General features: G+C 57.9%; 1 protein-coding gene across 14 annotated transcripts in view; it reads left to right on the forward strand.

Annotated features, from left to right (window-relative positions):
• Positions 1-27,061, forward strand: part of LOC149124473 (uncharacterized) — a 171,392-nt gene that overhangs the window by 78,211 nt on the left and 66,120 nt on the right. For 5 of the 14 annotated variants that reach the window (XR_016214500.1, XR_016214506.1, XR_016214499.1 and 2 more), the window contains 2 exons: positions 7,200-7,280; positions 8,124-8,315. The exons of 2 other annotated variants lie outside the window; for them this stretch is intronic. Coding sequence is in view for 3 of the 12 variants with exons in the window: in XM_089305674.1 (XP_089161800.1) it covers positions 1,760-1,768; positions 7,200-7,280 (90 nt within the window). In the remaining 9 variants the exon portion in view is untranslated. Of the gene's footprint in view, positions 1-1,600; positions 1,769-5,659; positions 5,794-7,199; positions 7,281-8,074; positions 8,316-27,061 lie in introns of those variants that run through there. 7 more of the 14 variants (XR_016214502.1, XR_016214501.1, XM_089305672.1 and 4 more) reach the window with 5 other exon arrangements.

Below are 27,061 nucleotides of genomic sequence, written 5' to 3' on the forward strand. Positions count from 1 at the left end.
ACAGTAGGGATGGTGACAGCTGACTCCGTGTGTCACAGAGGCAGGGAGCAGCACACAGTAGGGACAGTGATGGCCGACTCCATGCATCAGCTGTAGCCTGGACCAACCCCACTGTTACAGACATTTGAGGAGTGAATCGGTGGGTGAAGGATCTCTCTTTTTCTCGTTTGTTTTTCTTTGTCTGCCTTGGAGATAAAGATAGAAAACTTAAAGAAAAAATTGGAAATCTAAGTCTGTGTAGGAATCTTAATATTATTAAACTCCCTTATTGGAGAAATCTGCTAATTTTCTATAGGAATCTCAACACTGACTCCTCTTGAATTTCCCAGAATATTCCATGCTTTTGTTGAGCCTGTTCTCTACTTGCTTTGTGACGCGGCCACACGGGGAAGAAGTCTGGGCCCCTGCTCTGTCTGTAGTAATGATTAGGCATAGATCAGAGTCCGTTTTTATCTGTAAATGATGGGGAAATTGTTTATAAATTGACGACTCGATTTGATTCTGTGTGCGTGTTTGCATCGCCGCAGACTCTGGGCTGAATGCAGATGAGCTGAGTCTCTGGGGGGCGCGTTCCTGAACTGTCTTCAGCTGGATAGAGTTCACCCAGGCGGCGGGGTGTCATCTCACTTGTATTTTCAGAAAACTGGCAGTCTCTGGAGCAGTGTTATTAAACCAATAATTTATTCCAATTTCTATCTGAAACCAACAAGGCGGCGTTTGACACCCGCGCGCTCTTCCCTGGTCATTTATTATTTTCTGTTCCTCCGGAGTGCTGCACGTTCAGTCGTTCAGCACGTAGAGCACAAAGCCTCGGAATCATGACGATGCCACTTTGCTTCCAGTGAAGAATGCCGGCCAGGACCGCGGGGAGAGCGCCAACTGAAACAAGACGTGCCGGCTGACCAGAGGATGAGGTCTAATGAGTACTTACGGTCTAAAAGGCAATAATTTCTTATTTATCATCTCTGTGCCAGGGTAAGTGATAGCATATTCACAGCGGCAATGAAACGCTGCGGCACGAGAGGGCTTTAAATAATTGATGTCAGAAACATAGCTGTCGTGGAGCGCTGCTGTAACAAATCCCTGCAATAGTCACACAGCCTGGAGCTCCCAGGTCCCAGTCTCCACTGCAGCTCGTGATGAGTCAGACGCCGCGAACCCTGATGGACGTCCTACCTGCTGACGCTCTGCCCGCCAAAGACTTGACAGGAGAAGCGTTCGTGTTGAGCTGGGACTTTGCAATTTTGACAAAAAAAAATTAGCAAGAGACACCCTATTTTCCCATTGAAAGCCCCACAAGTCTAAGCAGCAAAGCCTCTGTCTCAGTGCCACCCCCGGGGACTGAGAGACGAGCTAGAGTGGGAGAACGTGTGGGAGCTCCCTACCCGGCCACTCCCGTGTCCAGGCTCCTAACCCGCACGGCCGTGTTCCCTGGGAGGATGCACATGACAGGACGCCTCTGATCATGTGGTGGACAGCTTCTCTTTAACTAAATAAAAAAATAGACGCTAAGTGAGTGGAAATCCTCACGGAGAGGCAACCCCAGAGCATTGTGATGTGTTCCAGCCGCTCAGAAACCATCTTTTTTTTTTTTTGACAGAGTTAGGCAGTGAGAGAGAGAGAGACAGAGAGAAGGGGCTTCCTTCCGTTGGTTCACCCCCCAAATGGCCGCTATGACCTGTGTGCTGCGCTGACCCGAAGCCAGGAGCCAGGTGCTTCCTCCTGAAGAAACCATCTTCTCATCTTCTAAAGCAAATCCATGATGCAGGTATCTGGTTTCCCCAAGCAAAACAGATGGATTGATACAAACAGATGGCAAAGCCTGAACAACTAGTGTGTTCCAAAGTCTGGATCTGCCTGGATCCAGAGGCGAGATAATTCTCTTCCTTGGAAAGCAGTCACTTCTTGCCGAGTTTCTGAAGGGTTTAATTCAGGCGGCGCATTGTCAGCCCGCTCAGATCCAGCACGCAAAGCCCAGAACACTTCTCTCTGGATTGTTCGTTACTCCACTACCTCGCTAAACAGGAGGTCTCGTTATAAAGTCAGCCCACGCACCGGGATCTGTGTGGGTCAGGAAGAGTTAACGCGCTGTGAGGGAGGCCGGCTTCTCTCACTGGATCCTATCCCCATGGTGTCTCTTTGAACCATTCACTCTTTGATTTAATCAGCGACATTCATTGCCCCAGATTAGGGGGAGGGGCTGTGCCAGCCAAGTGGAGAAACCCCAACATGGGCTTTGGAGCCACAGAAGCCGGGGCTCAGCTTCAAACGTTGAAGCCCTGAAGGATTCAGAGGTAAAATTTCTGTGATAAGCAGATGAGATGAACTGAAATGCGGGGGCCCCCAGCTCAGCTAGATTCGGGGTGAGATTACCAGGCGAGAGCTTTGCATAATATCCTTGAGAAAAGTGCCTTCAGGTGACGGTGACTTCAAAGTTGACGGGTGTGTGCTTATCGACTGGGAGCCAGGCTGCTGGAGGCATCCCGCGTGGCTGTTTTATGTAATGAGTTGGTTCAGGACTTGGGCAACATGTAGATAGGCTGGGTGGGGAGTGGGGGGCTGGGAACGGAGAAGGGCAGAGATCATGGTGGCAAATACGTGGCAGGTGTAAGCAGAGCCATCCAGCGGGGTGCACCGGACCGAGTTCTAAGAAACAGACGCGAGGCTGGCTGCAAGACCCCTGCTCGGAGCCCACCTCCTGCTCCAGCCGAGGGCGCCAGGGCGCGGGAAGGGACCCACGCGCTTTGTAGTGTGCTGACTGCGCCTGCAGGATCCTCTTCCGTCCTGATGTCTGCTTCGGCACTGTGGGATGTGTCCAGTGTGTAACACTTAGCAAAACCGCTTCTGGACTTCTCGCAGGTGCTGGTCCGTCCTAGGTGCCGGGGGTGTAGCGTTGACCCAGGGGTGAACTTGGCGGAGTTTCTGGAGAGATAGGGTGATCAGTGGGCGGTTGATGCGTGGTCCTTGCTCATTGCCATCACTTGAACAGCTGACGTGTGGCAAACCTGTGAGTCCAGTCCTGTGTGACGTCAGCAGGTGAGGCAGACGCGTGGCGATGCAGATTTTGCTTAGAGCATCTTTCACAGGTGAGGACTGTGGCCGGGGTTGGGAAGCTCCTTGTTCTGTCCCCACACCTGCAGAAGTGCACCAGTCAGGGCGAGTGACATTCCCCAGAGACCCTGAGTTGGCCGTGGGCACAGCACAGGAGCTGGGGCATTGAGTCAGCAGAGTCGTCCCTGGGACTTAGAGCCTTGGGGAGATGTGCTGCCTGGGTCTGGGGTTCTCAAGGACAGGGAGTCTTGTTACAGGGCGGCCCCTGGCTGGGCTCGGTCCCGGTTTTTGTCTCCACGTGGGAAAGGACTCATGGAAGCAGCAGGTAAAGTGAGCAGGGAAGCGCCGAGGGTCGCTGGAGTCTGGGCTCAGTGCAGGTGCAGGCGGACCACACCTGCCCCTTACCGGGGGCCTCCCTGTCTGTGCCTCGTGAGCTCCTCTCTTCAGCCCTGGCATAAGTGGGTTGTTGGGGTTTCGATGTCTTGCCAAGGATCGCGAGGCTTGCGGCACCTCCGAGGTTGTGCGTTAGTGACGGTTGCAGTAGCATTCAGAGGTCCGGGTCCCGGGTGCCAGCTTGGTTTTCAGCAGGAACGTGATTTCATGTCATGTTTTCCAATACATCTTTTGCCAGTTATTTAAAGAAAACCTCAGCCGGCGCCGCGGCTCACTAGGCTAATCCTCCGCCTTGAGGCTCCGGTACACCAGGTTCTAGTCCCGGTCGGGGCGCCGGATTCTGTCCCGGTTGCCCCTCTTCCAGGCCAGCTTTCTGCTGTGGCCCGGGAGTGCAGTGGAGGATGGCCCAAGTGCTTGGGCCTTGGGCCCTGCACCCCATGGGAGACCAAGAGAAGCACCTGGCTCCTGCCATCGGATCAGCGCGGTGCGCAGATTGCAGCGCGCCGGCCACGGCGGCCATTGGAGGGTGAACCAACGGCAAAGGAAGACCTTTTCTCTGTCTCTCTCTCTCTCAGTCCACTCTGCCTGTCAAGAAAAATTAAAAAAAAAAAAGAAGAAAAAGAAAACCTCAGTTATCCTCAGGCGCATTCAGATCTTGGTGTCACTCCACGGAGCGTCGGCCCTTGATGGCTCGTGGATTTACTGAGACTTCACGGAGGACCGGTTGCTTTCCTCTGCACACCAGGAGGCGGCTTCCAGAGCCGGCCCCAGCCTGTCGTGTCGGTGTTGCTGCCATGCACACGGCGCTGCTTCTCCTCGCTTATGGAGCCCTTTTGCTTCCAGAAGCTTCTCCCTGTTTGTCTCCTTTGGAGCCTTGCTGTTCTCCCTGCTCCCGCCCACCCTTCACCCCTCTCAGCTCATTTCACTGGCCCCAGATCTCTCCTTTTCTGTTGAAGTCAGAGTTAGACGGAGAGAGAGAAAGGTCTTCCATGTGCTGGTTCACTCCCCAAATGGCCAAAACGGCTGGGGCTAGTCAGATTGAAGCCAGGAGCCAGGAGCTTCTTCCTGGTCTCCCACATGGGTGCAGAGGCCCGAGGATTCAGGCCATCTGCCTCGCTTTCCCAGGTGCACGAACAGGGGGCTGGGTAGGAAGTGGGGCAGCTTGGACTCACGCTGGTGCCCATATGGGATGCTGGCCTCACAGTAATGGGTTTAACCTGCTGCACCACAGTGCCGCCCTCCCAGCTCTCATGAGTATCCATGGCAAAAGCCCAAGACCCCTCCACCAGGTCTTGGGTGCTGACCCGGGCCAGGGCTCATGACAAGTGCACCCCAATGGACAGGCGGGGCCAGGGAGGGGCAGAGGAGCTGGGCGATCCCCTGGGGGCTGCATGGCTCTTAAGCAAAGCAGTGAGGTCCGAGCGCCTTCCTTCCTGTTGCCCCACTTACTGTCATTGAGATTAACTGAAACTTTGGGTTGAGGCTATAAATGCGCAGAGGGGAGAAACAAAGACCCGATCTTCGTTCTGTCACTCCACTGAGCCGTGGATGGTGAGAGACTGAAAACGCTTGGAGCTCCCGAGATGCAGCCTTGCTGCCCAGCAGCCTGGAAATGGCCATGGCCAGCCTCCTCCTGGGCACGCAGAGTGTGTCCCCCAGCTGTCAGCAGCGCCGTGACCCACCAGAGTGGGACTTGTGATTTCTACATGGCCGCCGGAGCCCTGTGCGTGAACCTGTGTTCTTGATTTAAGATCAAGGAAGTGGGGCCAGTGCAGTGGCATAGTGGGTAAAGCTGCCACCTGCAGGTTCGAGTCCCAGCTGCTCCACTGGAGATCCAGCTCCCTGCTAATGGTCTGGGAAAGCAGTGCAAGTTGGCCCAAGTGCTTGTGCCCCTGCACCCATATGGGAACCTGGAAGAAGCTCCTGGCTCCTGGCTTCAGCCTGACCCAGCCCTGACTGCTGCAGCCACTGGGGAGTGAACCAGTGGATGGAAGATCTCTCTCCCTCTGCCTCTGCCTCTCCCTCTCTGTAACTCTGCCTTTCAAATAAATAAATAAATCTTTGTGTTAAAAAAGGATCAGGCATTTATAAAGCCTTTCTGAACTCCTTGGAGAAAGATGGTTTCTAAATAAAAGTTTCGTTTGATCTTTTAAAAATGTTTATTTTGGGTAAGCATCCTTCTCATAAAATATTTACATGTGCTCCTGCAGCAAACATTCATATTAGTACGTGCTGGAGATCTGAAATTTACTTACCCCGAGTCGTTTGCTTTTCTGGGTCCAACCAGAGGATTTCCAGAAATCCGAAAGAGATAAAGGGATTTCCTGACGGAGCTCGTTAAAGCTTCAGGTAGGAACTGGGAAGGGCGATTCTGAAATGGGAGTCGTTAGAGTAAGAACTGTTTCAAGATCCCGACTCGAAGAGTCTACCCATGCTTGAACACCTGCAAAACGAGCAAAGAGGGAGTGTTTTCCCCAGGAATCCTCTCCGGAAGGCCGCGGCTCGCTCCTCACTGCCAAGGCTCGGTTCCTGGTCTCAGGACCGGGCGCTGCTGGTGGCCCCAGCTTTGCTGACATCCAGGAAGCAGGGAGCTCGGGCGCACCTGTTTAATCCAAGGAAAGGACGGCTTCTGCCTCCGTGAGTGGTGGTTCCCGAGCTGAGCACGCACGGCGAGGCTGGCAGCAGGCCCCACGCAGGGGCTGGCTTTGTTTCTCCTTCTTTTTTAAATATTTTATCCGTTTGTTGGAGAGGCAGATTACAGAGGCATAGGCACACAGAGAAAGGTCTCCCATCTGCTGGTTCATTTCCCAAATGGCCACGATGACCAGAGCTGGCCTAGTCCAAAGCCGGGAGCCTCTTCCAGGTCTCCCATGTGTGTGTGTGTGTGTGTGTGCGTACAGTGTTCCCTCTGTGTGTGTGGAGGCAGCCAGTGTGTATGTGGTAGAGCGTTACCCTGTGTGTGGTACCCAGTGTGTGTGTGGGGGTGAGGGGTTACAGTGTTGCCTCTGTGTGTGGAGGCACCCTGTGTGTGTGTGTGTGTGTGTGTGTGACACAGCGTGCCCCACTGGGTGTGCGGTGCCAGCTGCCGAGGTTCTCCCGTGCCTCTCTAGTGCCGACCCTCCGTGTGTGTTCACGCAGTGAGTGGCTGTGTGTTTTCTTTGGAGAAATGTCTCCCTAAATCCTTGGCCCATTTTTGAATTAGGTTACTTTTCATTATTGAGTTGCAAAGCTTTCTTATCTGTTCTGAATACAAATTTCTTATCACATATGGATTGCAGAAGTCACTTCACTCTTCGCGCAGAAGGAAACTTTAACGCAGTGCGTTTCTGACTTCTCAGTTGTGCCCTGAGCCAGGGAGCCACGCACTGTGCTCCCAGCGTCAGAAAGCCTCATCTCCATCCTGGCGTCCCTGGAGCTGTGACGTGGTTTACCACAATCTGGGGTGGGGTTGGGGCCAGCTGAGATAGCCGCCCCTCGGGAGGACGCGGCCACCAGCAGGGCGCTCCCGTCACGCCTCGTTTTGGCTTCCTGCTGCCGTGCCCTCCGAGGGGTGGGTGAGAGCTCCCGTGGCTGGGTCCCTGCCACCCACAGGGACGCCGGCGTGTGTTCCCAGCTGGCTGTCATGGGCATCTGGGGGGGAACCCAGCAGACGGAGGGCTCTGTCTCTCAAATCAGTAATAGACAACTACAGACCTGAAGGGGATACAGATGGATGTGGGCAAGGTGTTCTCTGATGGTTTGTGCTTGTACAACAGGAGGAGAGAGCAGAGGCAGTGTTCTGGTTGCTGTGCCGGGGACTCGTCGTCACGTCCGCCCTGGGCAGGGAGCTTCGACGGGTGAGTGGGGAGACCTGAGCCAGCCCTGAGAGGGGGGCACAGTCAGCCTAAGGAGCAGCGGGAGAAGCCAGGCCCTTGTCCTCCCTTGGGGGACGTGCCGGGGAGTCGTCCACACCCACCCTGCTGGGTGGTGAATCCCATGCCATGAGCTCCCCACCTGGGGGTTCACAAGGCTCAAGGACCCTGGGAAGCCTGAGGCTGGGGTCGGCATCCCTAGTGCCCCTGGCTGGACCCTGAGGGCCGCCCTTGGCTGCCAGCTATTCTCCTGCTGGGGGCTCTGCCCCTGCTCCACCCGACACCTGCTGCTCCCCCACGCCGGCAGCCCCGGCTCTTTGGCATCCCGCCTCCCCTGTCTGGCCTATTTTAGCAGCAAAGCAGACTCTGCAGTTTCTCCGGCTGTGACTCCTGCGGGCTGATTGTCAGTCTTCGCTTGGGGTTGCGTGAGGGCTGTGGGGCGGAGGTGAGCGCTCACCGGGCTGTGCGGCTGCTCTGGTGGGCATGAGGGAGTCACGGGTCGGGTCCTATGCGGCCGCTTTCCCAGCACTGCTTGCGGTGCGGTTTCTACACACAGAGTTCACGGAGGCTGGGGACGGCCTCCCGGCTGCTGCAGGGACCTGGTGTTGAGCAGCACCTGAGCCGCACCCTGGCTGTGATGGCCAACGGGAACTCGCATACTCAGTATGGCGTGCGCAGCGGCTGCTCTGTGACCAGACCCGCAGTGCCATTCACTGTGGCCGAGCTGCAGCCGTGTCCTCCCCCGGGGCCGCCTAACGCTTCCCACGGTGGCACCCTAGGCCTTGCTCCCGACAGCAACCGTGCTAACCCTGCTCCTGCACGCCCCAGGGGTTACACCCCCCCCCTTCAAGAAACACAGAGAAAACTGAAGATGTGGAGGCCAGGGCGGGGTGTCTGCGCGGAGCTGTTCCCAGATGCTGCCTGGAAGTTAAACGCCTCCTAAAACCGTGACCTGAAGAACCTTGAGCTATTTCCCATCTATCAATATTTCACCGTGCCTAATAAAATATAACGATTCAGAAGTTTCCGGAGCCGAGATCACCTCCCAGTTCCCCCATAAAATATTCATATTAAGTAGCTTTAGACTCAAGTAGGTCCTGGGCTTCCCGTGCTTCCAGGGCAATTTAATAAAGACACCATTGTGATCCATTGGCAGCCTCTCCGAGACAACCAGAATGAAGCGAAGTGATCTTCGTGTACATTAAGCTAATTAAAGAGAACTTGATAATTTAAGGATTTCCATTATAGGCGCGAGTCAAAATGCAATCAAGATGGCGAAGGCCCTGCCATGGGATGCCCCCGGGGGGTGTGGGAACAGGCAGGGGCCGTCCTCAGCCGCGGCAGCGGGTTGGCAGGGGCAGTGGCAGCATTTATCGCCGTCTGATTGCGACCCCGTGTCAGCCGCACTTTATTCAAGCTGCGGCCGCCGCTGTGCGCTGCACAGAGGGTCGCCTGGGGAGCATGAATCCCGAGACGTGAGTGCACGCCTGGCCTTGCACAGAGAACGTGCGTTCTTGCGGGTCCCATCTGTCCGGAGGGTGGCGGGCTCGCCCAGCTACGGCTCTGGGCTCCTACTTGTCCGGCTGAGCGCGCCATCATGGGACACCCCCAGGACCTGTGTGATGCACACACCGAGTCGCCGGTCCCCAGCCCCCAGGCCGGCAGGGCGCTGCGGTGGTTAGTGCATGCGGTTAGTGGTGGAACCTTTGCAGACAGGTGTGAGCTTTCAAGTGGGTGCGGCCAGGCGAGAATTTCTGTCACTCAGAGCCGTGGCTTTGTCCCTGGTTTCTGTGCGCTGACTGACTTGTCCGCAGACTGAGACGCTCCTGGGACAGAGACAGCTCTCGCTTGGTTCCCTCTCCTGTGGGCCTCGCCCTGTGATGCTGCGGTGTGGGTGTCCCTGGGCCCCGCCTCTGAGGGGCTGGGCTGACTGCTTAGCGAGCACCTGGCGGTCACTGTGGCGCAGGGGCCGGGGCGGTGAGAGGTGCCAGGGAGCGGGTGATGGGCAGCTCGTGAGGCCCACAGAGCCACGGAGCTGCTGCCTGATGGCAAGACCTCCCTGTCTTGGGCCCGAGACCCCGAGCTGGGTCCCTGGTCTCGGTCTGCCACGCGGACTTTGGATTTTGTTTGGGAGGCGCAGCGCCTCGGGAGAGCAGGCTGAACGAGACAGAACAGCGCAGGGCGGGGGCTGGGGGAGGCCCCAGCTAGACAGTCCATCTGGAACAGCGCCCCTCGCCCAGCAGCCTCCCTCCGGGAGCGAGGCCCTGAGGTTATCGTCAGCCCTTTCACAACTGCAGGAGGAACTCATACCCTTCACCCTCTGGAATTTCCCAATTGTTGATTTTTTTTCTTTCAATTTTTAAAAGCCACAATGCATTAGCCACCAAAGCAGGCAAACAGAACACCCCAGACAGCACAGAGGTCAGGGTCTTCCTGAACCACGTCTGGCCTCCAGGTCGGATGATGCCCGAGAGCCCAGCCCTGCAGCTCTTGGCTTTGGCTTCGCTTCCTGCACTGGGGTGACGGCTGATGCCCCTGAGACCCGTGCACGCGGGGTGCTGGGGGTGTGGGCGGGTGGTGTCCCACGCGGGGACCGTCCGTGACACCGCAGGTAGCAGATGCCGGCTCCTGGTGCCTTCGAGAGAGCGCGAGTACTCGGAAGCCTGGCTGCGGTTGGGGTCTGGGGTCTGCTCGCCGCGGAGGGTCAGAACCGCGAGCTTACCTTTATCTGGGTTTCTCTGCACCGCTGACCCAGCAGAATCTTTTCATGAACTCCTTGCCCCGGGGGTACCAGGCACCCTGAGCTGACTGGCAGCGCGGAGCTGACCTGACGGAGCTGTGGGCTTTCCCACGGTGTGTCCCCCCGCCGGGTCCCCGCGCCCACCGCCGGGGCCGCAGCCGAAGCAGCAGTGCCTTTGGTTCCTGCTGACGTAGGTCTTGGGCACCGTTTCTTCCACCTTTGCACCATGTCCAGTGATTTCTTTTATGCCTACTCAGCTAAAACTTGCGTGCCTGAGAGAAATGGAAAGGGTGTGCCATTTGTCATCTCGCCCAGCTGTGTCTTTAAGCAATGCCTGCTTTTTTATGGACTATTAAAAAAATACTTTATTTATAGAATGAGTCTGATGGCCCCTGGCATCTTCCGTGTGCTGGCCCCCGCTCGCCCCGCTCCTTTCCGCGGTGGCTCTGCTGCCGCCTCCCACGTCCTGGTCTGCCTGCCTTGATTTATCCGCACTGGAGGCTCACTCTAGGTGCTTCTTGAACTAAAAAATACAAGAAAATTCAGTGTGGAGCAGCGAGGCGCAGGCTGTGCGTTCAGGTGTGTGCTGTGACCTCCCTTGTCTCCGTCACTACCTACCTGGGACCCTGGTTACCTAACCGCTAAGCCTGCTGCCTCATGGCAGAAACACCACTTTGTGGGACTTTTCACTTGGCTCTGACGCTAGCGCGTGGTGTGTGAGAATCCACGCACACACTTGTTTCTGAGCCGCACACTCCAGGGCCGGTTATCTGAGTCCGGGATCCTGGACACGTAGCCATTTGTTAGGGCAGCGACAGCAGAGGGGAGAGGCACAGTGAGGGAGAGACTTGTTCAGTGTCGCAGGTCAAACTTGCCGCATGACCGGGCACCACGCCACGGCCTTTTCTCCACTGTGCTCCCGGAGCCCCACGCCCACCCCGCCTCAGTGAGGGGCGCCTCGCCCGGCTCCTGCCCCTGCCCCTCCCCCTCGTCCTTGTTCCCTGGCCTACCTGAAGCACCTTGCTTGCTGTCACCCCTCTCGCTCTGAAACAGAAACTCCAGGGGCCAGGGAGGCTGTTGTCCGTGCTGTCCCTTTGCCCTTGGTCCCCACCCATCCACTGGGAGACACCGAGGCAGCTCCATGACGTCTGTGGAAGGAACGCAGCACCACAGGCATGAGTGGGCAAGAGCACAAGCCCTTGGCCAGGAGCAGTGCAAACGGGAGCTGCGTGTGCTTTGTTTGCATCGCTCAGTTTACAGACATGGACGTGGGTCCGGTTCTCAGTGGACAAGCAGGAGCCCTAGCCTCCTGCCCAGCACGTCCCGAGAGCATGCAGCCGCAGATGGAGGCAGCAGTCCTGGGTGAAAGCTGGCGATGTGTGTCTGAGGATACCCAGGGCCACACCCGTCCCGAAGCTGCCTCTGTGTGGGGCCAGGCGGGCCCCAGGGGAGCCTGCAGCTCCAGTCCTCCCGGAGCAGAGATGGCCACGTGCCATACACGGCACTAGGTGTCTGCTGGGCTGTGCCACCTCCCCACCATGGGCTGCACAGTGAGCCTGTTTTCTGGCACCTGCTTCTCCCGGGCTCACCTGTGCTCTCCGCTGCCTTCCGATGCCCAGTCAGTGTCCCTCTCGGAGGCACCATCCCCGAGTGTTTCGGTGATACCTTTCATGGTTTGCTTGTATATTTTTTTTGTTAACAAAGTGTTTGGAACCAAGCACTTTCTTCTCCCAGTGTCCAGTTTCTGCACAAAATACCTACTGGGGTCCTCCATGGGGGAGTGGAGGTGCCGGGCTCTGAGGGGATGCATGGGCTGAGCACAGCCCTCCAGGGACCTCAGCAAGGCCCCGCGGCCTGCTGAGCACATCAGCAGGCGGGGGGCGGGGGGCCGGGGGGGCAGAGGGCAGAGGGCAGGGGGCGTTTGCCCTCATGCAGGTGCCGCCACTGTGGTTTCCTGCTGGAGACATTTCTTTCTGTTTACTTTGTTTTGAAGATTTTCTTCACTCATTTGAAAGGCAGAGGTACAGAGCGAGGGAGAGACACAGATCTCCTATCTGCTGGTTCACTCCCCAGTTGTCTGCAACTGCTGGAGCTGGGCCGGGCCAAAGCCAGGAGCTTCTTCCAGGTCTCCCACGTGGATACAGGGATCCAAGCACTAGGGCCATCTCCTGCTGCTTTCCCAGACACATTTGCAGGAAGCTGGATCAGAAGTGGAGCCACCAGAACTTGAACCGGTGCCCCCATGGGATGCCAGCTTCACCAGGCAATGAATGAGTTGGTTCACTCGTTTATTTCACCTGTGCGAGCCCTGAGGCTTTGCGGTTTGCCAGCCTGGGGCCGGGAGACCTTACTGTTGGTTTCTCAGTTTGAGCAGAACAAGGAGGTGAACCGGCCATTTCAAGTGCGTGTCCTTGGGGACTCGGTCCCAGTGACTCCATTTGGTGAGTGGTTCCGTGGCTGCAGAGAGGAGGCTGTGGCGAGCCGTAGTGTGTAGGGCTCGAGGACACCTCCTAGGGGTCTGGACTTAGAGATGGCCGAGTGGCCGGAGTCCTCCCCTTCCCGCCTGGTGTGCCCTTGGCCCTGTGTCTGTCTGCACAGCCTCTTCCCAGCAGGTGCATTCTGTATCCAGCCTGGCTCTGGGCTGGGCTGCAGCTTTCTGTGGTCAGCAGAAGGGGGCAGCAGCAGTGCTATGGCCGCAATGAGCCTGGGCCTGCAAAGCTTCCTCCCGTTGTCTCAGGACCCTGACAGCTGTCCCAGGAACAGGCCCTGCTTCTCTCCGGGGAAAATGTGGACATGGAGTCTTGTCATCCCAGCCTACAGCTGCCAGCCCTGGCGGCACAGCTGCAGACCTGACCAGCTGCTGTCGGCTGGGGTGGGATGAACTCGCGTCATGAGCTAATTAGGTGGCGGTCATGTTAAAGCTGTGAGTTATGGGGGGGTTTTGTTCCATAGTAGAAACCGACACAGACGCGTGTCTTCATTGCAACAAATACTGACCTAGACTCAGACGCTGCCGCTGTCTCCAGGGAGCGCAGGGTTCAGTTCGGGGAGCAGGAGCGGTGTTCAGGTCCCGGGAGCAGTGAGCCAGGTAGACAGCACAGGGGAGGCCCTGGGAACCAGGAGGGGGATCGGGGAGGAAAGACATGGCAGGCACGGGCATTGGACGGTGTGCAGAATTTACCCTGTGGTGGTGGGGGGGCAGGTGGATGTGGTGTTTTGGAGAGGGGCATGGGGGACAGAGCTGCCATAAAGCTCCGTGGAAACAGGAAGTGGGAGCTCCAACAAGTACTTCCTGTACTCCCACTTCCTGTTTGAGAAAACACAAAGACACGCATGATACAAACCTGGAAGTTAAGCAGGCCCTGACGCCATCGGAAGGGTGAGCATGGTTGTGTGAAATCACCGTGGATCGAGGCTCGGCCCCTGCACGAGCCAGCACACACGGGGCCGAGTGGGGCGGGGTATCACGGCGCCGGCCTCCCAACCCTGACTGCACCCTCCTGGGTGTCCAAGCCCAGTTCTGGGGTGCTCAGAGCTGGTGCTCTCCTTGGTCCCCAGCAAGCACGGTTCTCAGATCCCCGGGGCAGACGGAGGCGTCTCCTGGGAATTGCAGTGACTGGTGAGAAACACGGGCCTGGGTGGGCCTGGACCTGGGCTGTCTGTGCTGATCAGGGGGTGGCCGGGGACCACGTGTGTGTCGCTCCCCTGCGTGGCCCGCATCAGGGATCCCGTTCCTGACTGGGTTTGCAAATCGCAGTGCACTGAGCGGTGCGCTGGCTTCTGCCTGTGCAGAGAGGTGGCGGAGGTGTGGCAAAGCCCTGGGCGTAGCAGCGTGCGCTTTCCAGGGAGGCCTAAGTGGAGTGCGGGCACAGTGCAGCTGCCTGCTCCCTCAGCGCGGGGAGACCGGAGCCCAGGGATCGGGTTCTCCCAGGAAGCCCCTGTAGGATGTCCACCCCAGGATGCTCCGCCGTTGGTCAGCTTAGCGCTGCCCATCAGAAGCTGCAGTGGAATCTGCCCCTGCTCTGTCCACCCGAGGCCAGGATCGTCCCTTTGCCTGGCGTAGCCACACTGTGCGCCCCGTCCCCTGTGTCGACTGTGGTGCTGGTGTTCACGGTGCGCCAGAGCACAAAAGCGGTGATGAAGAGGGGGCACCGGGCCATAAACCGTGGCAGGACTGGTGACCTCTGTTGTCATGGGGCAGCTCTGCTGGCATGTAGAAGGCATTGTGTGTGTGTGCGTGCATGCGCCTGTGTGTGAGTGTATGTGCACATGTGGGAGTATGTGTGCGCATGTGTGCACATGTGTGCGACTACCATGTGTACATGTGTGTGAGTGTATGTGCATGTGTGCGCATGTGTGTGTGAGTGTATGGGCGTGTGTGTGCGTGTGTAGGGTGCGGTACTCTGCAGATTCACGGCCTTGAAATGCATCTCCTGGATGAGGGCTCCTCTGCCCTCCACTGCACGCCTGTCTCACGTCTCGCTGGGGCTTCAGGTCAGGCCTGTGGACCTGTTCATGCAGGCCTTGGGAACGTTCCTCAGGCGCACGCCTGCCCTGGGGGGAGCTGACCAGGGTCCTGTGACAACAGGAGGAAGCGTGCCAGGCCCAGGCTCGTGACAGCCTCTGTGGCAGCCTGGCCACTGTGCCGGTCACATGCCAGCCTCCTCTGGGGCAGAGCAGGGTACAGGGTGCAGCCGCAGCAGGGAGCCGGGTGGTGGGCAGGAAGGGCCCTCGTGATGGAGAAGCCGGACTGAGCCGCGGAGTTTGCAGAGCGCCCGGCTGGGCATGTAGCCGGCCTCACCACCGCACAGGCTGAGATCATAAAAGAATGTGCTCGGGTTTTTGCAGATTAAGTTTTCACTGATGCCCGTGTCTTCTAAAGAACAGAGCAGCTGAGGTGGACATGGATTCCGTGAAGGCCTAAAATAAAATTTCAGCGAGGCGAAAGAGAAAAATAATAAAACAGATGCGAGTTCAACGTCTAACAAGAAATGCGGTAGTTGAACCCAGCTTCATCAGCCCTGACGTTCGTTAGTGGATCCCAGACCCCAGGAGCTGTGATGTCATTCAGGGGGTGGAGTCAACAACCCTCAAGGCTGGGCTGCAAACTCTGCCCCGAGCCCCCCGCAGCCCAGGGATGGGGCCGCTTTACCAAGAGAGGACTCCGCTCCCAGCTGAGGGAGATGTGAGCCGGTTGACTGCCATCGGCTCAGATCTCACCCAAACCCACACCTTGGTTCTCCCTGGCCAGCTTCGTCAAGGAAGAATGCTAATTAGGGCAGGTGCCTGGCCCTTCCTGTTCTTTTTGACCTTGAACTCCAGCTTTGTTCTGGGCCGGCACCTTCCCTGACCCTCAGAATTGCCCAGCAATGGGAGTGCCTTTTCCTACTCCTAAGGAGTCCTTGAGTTTAGCTGACCAGGTGACTCGGGTGGGCCACACACCGGGAGGACCTTGGCTGCAGGGGTGGGAGTCTGAGCACCCCCCCCAGATCTTGGGAGGGGGCAGGGGCTGGGGGTGCAGGGTGGGATCTGACCCCTCCCCACAGGTCTTCCATCTGCAGGGCGCTGCATCGCCTAAGCGAAGTGTTTCCCGGAGCTTGGCGAGCAGTCCTGGACACTCGCCGAGCCCAGGCAGGGGTCACAGAGAAGGCTGAGTGTCCACCTGTGGGGACCTCCCTGGCATCCACAGTAGCAGAACTGGTTGGCAGCCAGCGCGGAAGGGCGCTCCTCAGACCGTGGGCTCTGGAGCTCTAGCCCACGGGGGCAGAACGCAGGCCCACAGCTCTGCTGCCCAGGGATTCTGCCCCAGTGCCCACCAGTCCTGGCCGAGGGCTGCTCCCAGGTGCATGAAGTCCCGACTCCTTGGGTGGCAACTCAGGGAACATCCTCAGCATTAGCGATGACAGGAGGCCAGGGCACGGTACCATGGGCCAGGCCGGGGCCTCCTGCCTTGGCTGTGCTCTGTCCATGCTGGGGTTCGGGTGTGAACTCCTGAACTCCTGTAGCCCTGAAAGCCCTGGTCCTCAGTGAATGGCACTCAGAGGGCCGGCAGAGGCGCAGTGCAGTTACAGGAGAGGGGTGGTCTGGGGAGGGCGCCTCCTGTGAGAGGGCCGGCTCAGAAGCTGCAGGGTGGCCAGCCTCCCTCTCTGCTTCCTGGCAGTACTCGGGGGTCAGAACCAGGGAGCAGCCTAGGGTCAGTCAGTGCGAGGCTGAGTGTGCGTGTATGCATGTGTGCGCACGTGTGTATATGCTGTGTTTAGGCATGTGTGTGTGTGCCTGGGGGGGGGGAGTGTGTGCACCCACACTGGGGCATGGACACAGAGGCCTGTGACTCAGGCCAGCTGTCTCATGCAGGTGTGCACCGAGCTGAACACCCTAGTCCTGTGTGAACAGCTGTGTGTTTATTTTCAAAACCACGACGTGTGCCTAGAGCTCAGAGTCTCCCAGTCCTGAGTGTGCTCACTGAAGGCAGGCAGGGCTGGTTGTGTGGAACACGGCCCACAAGGCTCTTCCCCGATCCTGGTTTCCTCTCCGGCAGCGTTATTCTGGGGAGCAGAGCCGGCCTGTGTGAGCTCCGAGTGAGAGGAAGCAGACTTAGCTCTCCGGCACGGCTCTCCAGTCCTCCCACTGTGGGGGTCTCAGCGCCTGGAGGCCGGCCCTGCCACTGTGTCGTGTGCCCACCTGTGACGAGGTCTGCATGTGGGCCACATCGGTGATGCCGTGTCTGCCCGCACGGGGCAGCCCATGGAACATTTGAGAATCTGTACATTTCTTCTGACTGAGCCCTCATCCGGAGTGTTTTGCCCGTTCATTTTGCTCGTCTCCAGACTCGGTGGGGCGCCCTCCACTGCTCCTGTACGCAGCGGCCCTGTGGATGTTAATTAGAAAGCCGTCGGCTCCGTGGTCCTGTGTGATCTCCCAGGAATGAACGTAATTGGCCGTCTCGTTGCTCGGGATTTCACCTTGTTGATGGAGGATGCGTTCACCTCGCACTGATCTTTCCCGAGTGCTCGGTCCCTCTGGAGTTTGCACCTAATGAGAGTTCAATACATCTTGGTTGAAATAAATGCATCGTCTCCGTCTCGCAGAGTCGTGGCTCAGTCCTTTGTCCAGTTTGTTCTCTGCAGTGTTCAGATCAGGCAGGAGGCACTGTCTGTCCCGTGTCTCACCTGCAGCTCGGCTGGCCTGATCCAAGAGGCAGTGTCTGCTCAGGTCGGCCGCTGGGTGTCCTCTCACGGCAGTGCGGTGACTTGTTGCTGGGATAGGCCCTGGGGCTTGTGTGCCCCGAGCCTTGGCGTGAGCGCGCCCCTCCCAGCATGGCCAGGGGCGCATGGCAGTGACTTTGCTTGGGTTTCCTTGCCTCACTAGCTCTCCGCTCTTTCCTGGACCTGCAAGCTGCTTGGCATCCAGGTTCCCGGGTGCCGTGATGCCAACTCCTCCCAGACGCTGACGTGTCAGGAACCCCAGGCCACTGTCTGATTCTCCCCCGAGTGTATGCGTCGCTCAGAAACTGCTCCCGTCACACCCTGGACCCCAGGAACTCACGGTCAGTTAGACCTGGGGTTGTCACACCGCTTGCATTCGGTCTCATCGGGAGCTGTCTTCCTCTCCATCTCCATCTCCCCACCCTGTTGCTCGTTCGTCCACCCCTCACCTCCCTGGGGCACTCCACTGCCCGGACATGGTTCCAAAACAACCTCTGCTTTGCACTCTGGCTTGTAGGCTCTGGCGACAAGAGCTGGGTTCACACCTGGTCGGGTTCCCCCCTCCCTTGATTGTCACCCGGACCCAGCTCCCCTCCCTCCTCCTCAGCCCAGCATCACAAGCCCTGATTTCTCCAAGGTCTTGCAAAAGCTTCCCTGTGACCTTGCTGAGTGCATCCTGCTGTGGCAGCTGAAGTGGGAGTTGGAGCTCAGAACTGACTCTTACATCCTCAAAAGCAGAAGTTATAAAGAATGCGCGTTGGACACACATTTATTGCACACATGTAATGTGCCAGGCACAGTGGGGCACAGCGAGGACACAGGCCAGGCTCCTCTTCTGGAGCTTACAATGCCGCACGGGAAGCGCCTGGTGAACCAACAGTGGATGCCTACTGTTCCCAGATTCCGTGTTTGCACAATCAGCTACTGACGAGAACATCTTTGCAGCCCCAAGTGCGTGCTCAGGGCGCTGTTGTCGTCATTCCCTGACATGCCCAGGTGGCAGAGTGGGAGGGGGGAGCCAGTTGAGTGGCCCGCTCTGCCTGTTCCCAGCTGAGGCCAGTGAGGCCCCGAGTTGCCTCCTTGTTCCAATTTGTGCTCCACCCACAGGGGTTCTTTTCGGGGTTGATTTAGGGCTTTGGGCTTCTGTGCTTCTGGTGGGTGGCTTGGCCTTTTGGATGACCCCTGAGCTGAGCACTGAAGGCCCCTGGGCAGGAGCAGGCTGTGTTGGGTGACCTGGGAGTCTCATCCATGAGCCGCCGTGCACTGCTGGTCGGGAGTGTTGGCAAATGCATTGCGCAAAGGGTCTTTGAAGGGACACAGGCTAAAGCAAGGCTGTAGGTGCAGCAGAGGGTGAGCGTGCTGCGAGCTGAGGCTCGGAGGAGCCCAGCCCTAACACTGCTGCCTCGGAACCTGCTGATTTATCGTGCACAGTGACTTTATAGAAAGTAGCCGCCGTGAGTAACAAGAACCAGCTCTAATTAAATGAGTCATAGTGTAATTGCTTGTATGGTAAGTAACACAAATTAATGGCATGCCTTACTGGGAGTGAGTGAAAGAGGGGCTTAACCAGGGCTGGCTTTGTGGTGCAACAGCGTAAGTAACGCCGGCATCCCACAACGGAGACTTCAGTTCGGATCCTGGCTGCTCCGTATCCAATCCAGCTGCTTGCCAATGGACTGGGAAAGCAGCAGACGATGCACAAATACTTGGGCCCCTGCACCCACGTGAGAGATCTGACTGCAGCGCCAGTCTCCTGGCTTCAGCCTGTCCCAGCCCTGGCTGTTGTGGCCATGTGGGAAGTGAACCAGTAAAAGCAACATCTCTCTCCCCTCTACCCTCTCTCTCCCTCTCTCCCTCCCTCCCTTTCTCCCTCCCTCCCTCCCTCCCTCCCTCCCTCCCTCCCTCTCTCCCTCCCCTTCTCCGTCTTTCAAATAAATAAATCTTTAAAATCAGAGGGACCTGACAGGAGGTAGCGCCGTGGCTGGGGTGTGAGCAGGTGCAGGGATGGACAGAGTTCCTGGTGGGAGGAAAGGCCCTTGGGACCGAGGAATGGCACAGGTGTTGGAAATAGTGGGAGTGGTCTGCACGCCGTGCGGGGAGGCGGGAGAAGCGCAGCTGTCAGCTTGGGTGGGTGCGGCATCCACGGGACACCCTGGGCAGGGTTGGGCATTTGAAAGACATCATAACCGTGGCAACGCCGCGTCACCTCACCAGCATCCGCTGAGCCGGCCATCCCCTCTCGCCTTCAGGGCCCTGGTCCCCTGACTGCAGCCATGGTGACACCGCATCGCTCTAGAGGCCCCTCTGGGAGACCCGCAGCCTCCCCTCCAGCTCTCGGCATGCTCCTCCTTGCCGTGTGTTTGTCACACGGGGGAAGCCCATGGGACAATGTGGAAGGCATAGCGCCAGAACCCACGGCTGGTAGTGCTTACTGTCCCCAGCTGTCGGCCAGCGTCGTCTGTGTCTTCCAGCCTACCTCGCACCGTGTCTCACGTGAAGCAGAACCAGCACCCGTGGGTGCTGAGCCACAAGCTTGCTGTTTCAAACCACTGAGTGTCAGGGTGGATTATTATATACGAGTGCACGCCTAGAGCTGGGGCGCAGGGGCTCAGCTGTGGATGGGGTCGCGAGGCGCTGAAGGACACCCAGGGACGTAAGTCTGGAGCTGAGAAGTGGAGTCCGGGTGAGGGATTGAAAGCTCGGAGTTGCCAGCACCTAAATCGCATTTTTAGCTGTGGGGGTTGCTAAGTGCTTATGAGAATGGGCACTTAAAAAAAAAAAGAGCAAGGTGGAGTTAGGACTGGACCTGAAGAATCCTCGTTGGAATCTCCGCTGGGCACCACGTTTCCCTTGTTGGTGGAAGTGAAAGTTGTGTAGATGTGTAGTTTGTTAAATAGTTGCAAAAACTGCTTCCCGACTCAGACCACATAAGTGACAATGTACTCTTCTTCCCCGTGTTAAGAAAACCTGGGGGTGGGGGGACAGTGAGGGCGCGTGGCATGCGTCTGCTCTTGTTCTGACTGTATACGAATGAGCATTTCTTGGCGTGGGAACTGTATTCCAGCAAAATGCCTAAAAATGAATTCTCCACGTATATATAGTGTTACCCCTAATGTAACCATTATGGCGGCCGTGTTTATTTTTGAGACAGCTGAATCAGGAAAATCAAGTGAACTTCCTGAAGTCATTCAGCTCCCAGCTTGCTGCGTGCCCTGGCTCCTGCCCCGGTGGCTGATGGCTCGGTTTTTTGAAGCAGAGAATCACGGTATTGCCGGCGATTGTGGTGTGGCGATAGTCATCTTCGTTTTGTCGGACTTTCTGTATCTTAGAGAAGAACTAGTGACAGAGGAAACCATGAACCTTGCATCTGCTCCAGGATTCTCTGCGAGGGGAGCAGACGGGGAGCAGATGAAATCGGATTGGCTGTGGGTGGTACTGGAGCCATGTGGCCAGCCCGCGGGGGTTGGTGGGCCAGGCTCTGCTTCTGCACAGTTTGAAGTTTCCTGGGATAACCGGTAGATCTGTAAAGCTTGTGTTCCAGGGGGTTTCTGAAGGTCTCCTGGTGAACGCAGGTATATGGGCCCGGTGTGAGCTTTTGGGGTAATCGGCTGTTTTCTTGCAATGCTGTAGACAGCTGGAGAAGCTGGATAAATGACCCTTGGACGGGAGAGGAACTGCTCGTATTTAACAATGTGGAAATAATAGAAAAGCGAGCTCTCCAGTTTCCATGTTTGCAGGAGTTGCTGACTGGGCCGTTCATCACCGTTCTGGAAGCTCAGTCCCATTCGTCAGCTGACAATTAATTAAGGGACTGGCTTTTCAAACGCTGCTGCTTTCCATCGCGAAGGCCGTTTTCCCCGCTTAATACCAAGTCGGAGGCGCTTATGGGCAGCCGGAGTTTGGACTTGCTTTTGCAAGGTTCCACGGAGCGTTTTCCTAGAGACATGGTAATTTTTTGCAACTTTTAAATATTCAACACAACTCTAATTATGAACGACTCCCTTTCAGAAGCACAAGTCAGGCCCTGGGCACCACCCACGTCTCGGGCTGCTGGTGGGGCTGGGAGCGTGAAGACGGCGGATAGGCGCCGGGCTCCTTGCGTTTCTTCATTAATTTGCTGCGTGTTCTCGTGCTCTGTACGCAGCCAGCTCGTGGCCGACGATGGCTGATGCGATTAGGCATGGGCTTAGCTTGGTGCTCTGGGGAACAGTGCAGCTGGTGTGCCTGGGAGCCTGCGTGGGCCCAGGAGGAGCCTTTGCCCAAGTCCCTCACGTTTCCTGTTCTGCCTGGGCCAGGCTGCTCGGGAGGGATGCAGGCGATGGGAGTGTGCTCCGTGCTCAGAGCGGGAGGCGTGGATGCAAGGAGGCAGGACACAGCCTGGAGTGAGGGCGCCAGCAAGGCTGGGGAGGGCGGCCCTGTGGAGTTGTCCGTCCGCAGCCACTGAGGCCACAGAGCTCCCTCTGCACAGTCTGTGACTCCAGCTATTTATTGAGCACCAGCTGTGCGCACAGCCTGCAGTCTCTGGAGCCCTTTCCCCTGCCATCAGCCTAGCGTGCTTGGAGGGAGAGCCCTGCAGCGTGGTCGCCTCCTTGAACTGAACTGAGGCTTTGCCCGTGGGTCGCCCGCCCGCTGCCTGCTGCTGGGGTCATACACGGTAGTTACTGTGATAAGGGATTTGCCAAGGACTGGGGAGAGGCGTGGCCACAGCATGTGACGATGGTGCTGAAAGCATCCCTGTAACCCACGATGTGGAAGCCCCGACTGGGTGGCCACAGGGTGCAGGGAGCTCAGAGCAGGGTGGGATCCGCGGGAACCTCTGGGGACCTGGAGTGCTATCTCTCTGCTCTCCCAGGGACCGTCCAGATGGCAATGCGACGGCTCAACTGCCCAGGCCCCTTCCTGGGATCGTCCATGCCAGCCCCGGCCTCCAGGTGGCCGAGAGAGCAGTGGCAGCCTGAGACCCTAAGAGTTTCAGCACCTGCTGGGAGGCACAGGTGCTCGCGGGCTCTGCTGCCTGGATGTTCCCGTCACATCCATGCCTCAGGGAACCGCACCACGAGGGAGTTACGGGGCACCTCGCCCCTGCCTCCTTCCCCTCGTATGGACGCTCGGGACCTCTGTCTGCCAGTGACCTTGGGAAGATGTCACTAAGTGGGACACACCGACCAATTACAGCCATGGAACGCGGAACCCCGGACTGGGCGACTGTTCCCAGTGGCCTGACTCGTGCTCCTCCCCCGACCCTAGGCTAAAGCCCGGGTCTCCATCCTGGCTGTGTTGGGAGCCGGGGCCCTGGGGAGGGAATTAAGGTTGAATTGGGTTGTAAGGGTGGGGTCCTAGCCTCACAGAAGGGGCATCTGGGAGAGCAGGGATGAGGCTCCCGCAGGCGAGCGCTTGGAGGGAGGGTGGATGTCGCCTGTCCTGCAACCAGCCCTGCCGGACTTCAACTTGGCAGTCCTGGGGTGCCACCCCGGGCACCATCACTGAGTCGGGTGTCCATGTGCTGCCCGGGATGCGGGCTGGACAGCGTCCTCCAGAGATGACCGCCTCAGCTGAGTGACGTTTGTGTGACAATGGCATTGCCTGGTGTTGCGTTTCTCAGGACAAAGGACTGTGAGGGGTTTGTTCTGTGAGGTGCAGAGAAAAGCCTCCGGAGAGAGTACACAGTGGTGTTATCTTTGACTTCCTGTGTCCGTGAACTTCCTCAGCGTCCCCTCCACGGTGGCAGCCAGCGATGCCGACAGCAGCGTCACAGCATCGCAGTACAGGCTAATGGCTCAGCAGCTGTGCCAGGCATCTCTGTGACCCCAAAGCCACGTCGGCGTCCTCCCCTCCAGCACCTAGGAACGAGGGATCCTGCAGGCGTGAGCACATCACTGAGATGGTGAGGAGGGGCCCGTGGACACAGAGACATGGGAACACGGGAGAGCCCGCGTGCAGACACACGGGACATGTCACAGACGTGACCAGAGCGAGGCAGCCGCACGCCGGGGGTCCAGTCGCTTTGTGCTGTGTTTGGCTGTCCCACTTGGAGGCGTGCATGTACGGGAGTGTGCTGCAGGTGCAGGTCTCACTCTCAGCTCACCCTGTGCAGAAGGTCGACAGGCGAGAGAGAGGGCGAGAGCGAGAGGCCGTGCAACCTCGGCTCCTTAGACTTGGCACGCACCCACCCCATCACCTCTTAAAGGCCCCGCTCTCCACTCCATTGGGCCCGGGGTGAATTTTCCAGCACACGATCGTGGGGACACATTCAGACTAGGGCCTCAGGAGCACCAGGGGCGCCAGCAAACATCAGAATCTGGAGCACAGGAGGAGGGCCCTCAGGGCGGCCGCAGCAGGGCTCAGCCCCCGCCCCCGCGCTGACCGCGGCCGCAGCAGGGCTCAGCCCCCGCCCCCGGCCCAAAAAACGCTGAGCGCTGAGCGCTGAGCGCGGCTGCAGCAGGGCTCAGCCCCCGACCCCGGCCCCACGCTGAGTGCTGACCACTGACCGTGGCTGCAGTAGGGCTCAGCCCCTGCCCCCGGCCCCACGCTGACCGCTGACCGCTGACCGCGGCTGCAGCCTCGCCACCAGCTCCGGTGTTGGCTGAGGTTGGCCCTGGGAAATGGAGAGCGAGGGTTGAGGGAGCCGAGCAGGGCAGCTGGCCGAGTCACTAGTCCACAGCAGGGCCTAACCTTTCCCTGGAGTGGCTTAGATGACCGTGCTGGTTAGTCCAGGGTTCCTCGTGGCAGGGCAGGGAATGTCCCCCTGGAACGATGCAGTGTCTCGAGGGGCATGAATGAGAAAACACTGAGATTGAAATGTTCGCCTGCGGGGCTGGCACTGTGGCACAGCGGGTTAAGCCTCCGCCTGCAGTGCCGGCATCCCACATACCTGATCCAGCTCTCTGCTGTGGCCTGGGAAAGCAGTGGAGGATGGCCCAAGTGCTTGGGCCCCTGCACCTGCATGGGAGACCAGGAGGAAGCTCCTGGATCTTGGCTTCAGATTGGCCCAGCCTTGGCTGTTGTGGCCATGTGGGCAGTCAGCCAGCAGATGGAAGATCATTTCTCTCTGTCGTCTTCTCTCTGTGTGTCTCTGGCTTTCAAATTAATCAATAAATTAAAAACTAAACAGCATTGCTCATCCACACACACATGTTGACCACCTGCAGAGCAGATGCTGCGCTTATCTCAATCTGTAGCTCAGGAAATGAGTCTGAGACATGAAGTGACTGGCCTGGCCTGCCGCGGCTCCGCAGCCGGTGAACCCCAGGGCTGCCGTCACTGCATGGGTTCCCAGAGCCGGCTGCCGGGAGGTTAGCGGGCCTGGGGGAGCAGAGTAGGAAGTGCCTCAGCTGTGAGAGCAGACGTGGGCATTTCCACTAGAGATTTGAGGTTCGGAAGGAGAGAGCAGAGAGCGGGCGTGGGGCAGGAGCCCAGCACGACGGGGTCACCGCAGACAGCCATTCCGGCAGCCCCAAGTCCTGTGAGACGTCCACCTTGTGCCTCTCTGGACTCGTGGCTTCCCGGAATAGACCAGTGAGTGGCCAGCGGAGGCTCTGACTTCGCCCGGCTGAGCCTGTCCCGCCTGTCGGGGCCCCTGTGTCATCGTCCTGCTTCTCCACCGTCAGCTCTCGGTGGTGTGGGGAGCATGGGACTCACTGGCCAGGTCAGCACTTGCCCAGTTCTTTGTGTCCATCTGAGGTTGCCAGAGAAGAGCCCAAGCCAACAACGCGACCTCTGTCCAGGGCTGTGCAGTGTTTTATAAATAAGTCATCTTGAGATCTCATTCGTTCAACACGGCGCTGCAGCAAAACAAAACAAAATGAAACAAACAAACCTCAATCAGTCCTGCCAGGAGACAGTATAGCACAGTGAAACCAGCGCCAGCCGATGGGAAGCCCTCGAGCTGATGGGGAGGCCATGAGCCGACGGGGAGGCCACGAGCTGACCGGGAGGCCACGAGCCGACGGGGAGGCCAGGCTGCTCGCGGGAACTCTGACCCATGTTGGGGGGTTAACACGAAGTTGGCTGAGAGCGAGAGTCTGCAGCTAGCGCGGCCCAACCCAAAGCAAAGGACTTGATGGTGAGCTGCGAGCAAGCCAGGGCTCCCAAAGCAAGGGGGATGGTGTCTCACTGTGTGCCGGCGTGACAGGAGCACCACGTGCGGGTTCTGCACAACGCGGGGGTTCCATGCAAGCCCACCGTCCCTCTCACCCCCACCCTACCCCGCAGGCTCATGCCTCTCACGTGCCCTGGGCTTGTTCCACGTGGGCTCCGTGGGCTGGAACTTCAGGAAGCTGGTGCCGGCTCTTGTCCAAGCTCCACCTTTTGGGGTGGAAAGCCCTTTGCTGGTGCAAGCAGAATATGGTAAATGCTGATTGGCGGTGTTGGGTTAGGCGGAATTCGAGGTGGCCAAGTGCACCAGGAGGCGTGATGTCCCCTTCCCACACCTTCCTCTGACCGGGTCTTCCCTCTCCATATTCGTTACTTAGTCCTTGGCAAGTGACCTGCTGCTCAGGTCTTGGCCTCTTTCTGTCCAGTTCAGTCGTCCTAAGAGCCCCAGCCGATTCCCGAGTTATTGCCGCAGAGAGGGCATTGCTATTGGGGTCACGGCGGCCTCCGGAGTTTGTTGTTGTCTACCTGGGGCTCCGTAACTGTGCCATTTAGTTACGACACAGCTAAACACGCACAAGGGATTTTTTGTGGGGAAAAAGGGAAGGTTCTCTCTGCAGATACATCCGTCCCCGTCCAATAGGAAGCTGGTGTCTGTCCCTCCGTGCTGCTTGTTCTGTGTGGAAGGAGGAACGCCTGAGGCTTGGTGGGAATCGGGGTCACTCACTGAGCCTGGTTGCAGGGCAGGATGACTCAGAGGCACCCCAGGCTCCGTGTCGCTTTGCCGTGCGCTGTGTTCTGTGGATGCCATGTTTGGGGCAGGCCCTTGTCTCCTGTTTCCCTGGCCAGGTAGGGAGCAAATCCCCTGGGCACCGTCAGAGACCCTCACACGGGTTGGCCCAAGGTCTGGGTTTCAAGTCTCAGGTGCCCAGTGGCCTCCGATTCAAGGGACCCTCTTCCCAGCCTGCACTGGGGGTCACCGGTGCCTGCCCCTCCGGGGGTGGCGCTCACCTGTTGTGTTAGGTGCTGCAGCCCGCAGGGAGCAGGGGTGGTGGCCCTCCTGCTTCCAGCTGGACAGGGGAGCGGCCCGCGCCTCACCGCTCATCGGACTCGGCCTGCCTTTCACTCCGCCCCTCGGTGCCCTTTCCAAGTCACCCCTGCATGGGCATTTCTAGGCCTGTATCTTAAAACAGTTCTACTTCAACAAACATGGCTCTCAGTCTCTTTCTCTCATAAAAATAAGAAAAAAAATTAAAATTTTATTTGGTGAAAAAATATTGAAATCAGTTCATAGGTAGGGTCTTCAAAAATTTCATGGAAATACATGTTAAAAAAAACTATGTATGGATTTTAAAAACCTTTTGCACCAAAATATGCTTTTAATTCAACTTTCCAGGAACTTTTTAAAGTACCTTTGTATTAATCATTTATGTTGTTAGTGTCGGAAATGAAAAAAAAAAAAAGATTTGGAGACTTCAGAGCAAAAAAGTCACATGAGAGAGGACGGCAGCCCTGCGGGACGCACGGGCGTCAGGAGGATCTTCACGCTGAGTCCACACTGGGGGAGGGTGGTACTTGCACTGCTCGGGCCTGACGTAGGGACTTATGGGCCTGACATAGGGACTTACAGGCCTGACGTAGGGACTTACAGGGTGTGACGTAGGGACTTACAGGCCTGACCTAGGGACTTACGTAAATGTTTAGAAGCCAGGAAATCACAGTGAATGACT

The sequence above is a fragment of the Oryctolagus cuniculus genome, chromosome 10 (genome assembly GCF_051225735.1).
Source record: "Oryctolagus cuniculus isolate XC-2025 breed Fujian yellow rabbit chromosome 10, ASM5122573v1, whole genome shotgun sequence".
Lineage (NCBI taxonomy): Eukaryota > Metazoa > Chordata > Mammalia > Lagomorpha > Leporidae > Oryctolagus > Oryctolagus cuniculus.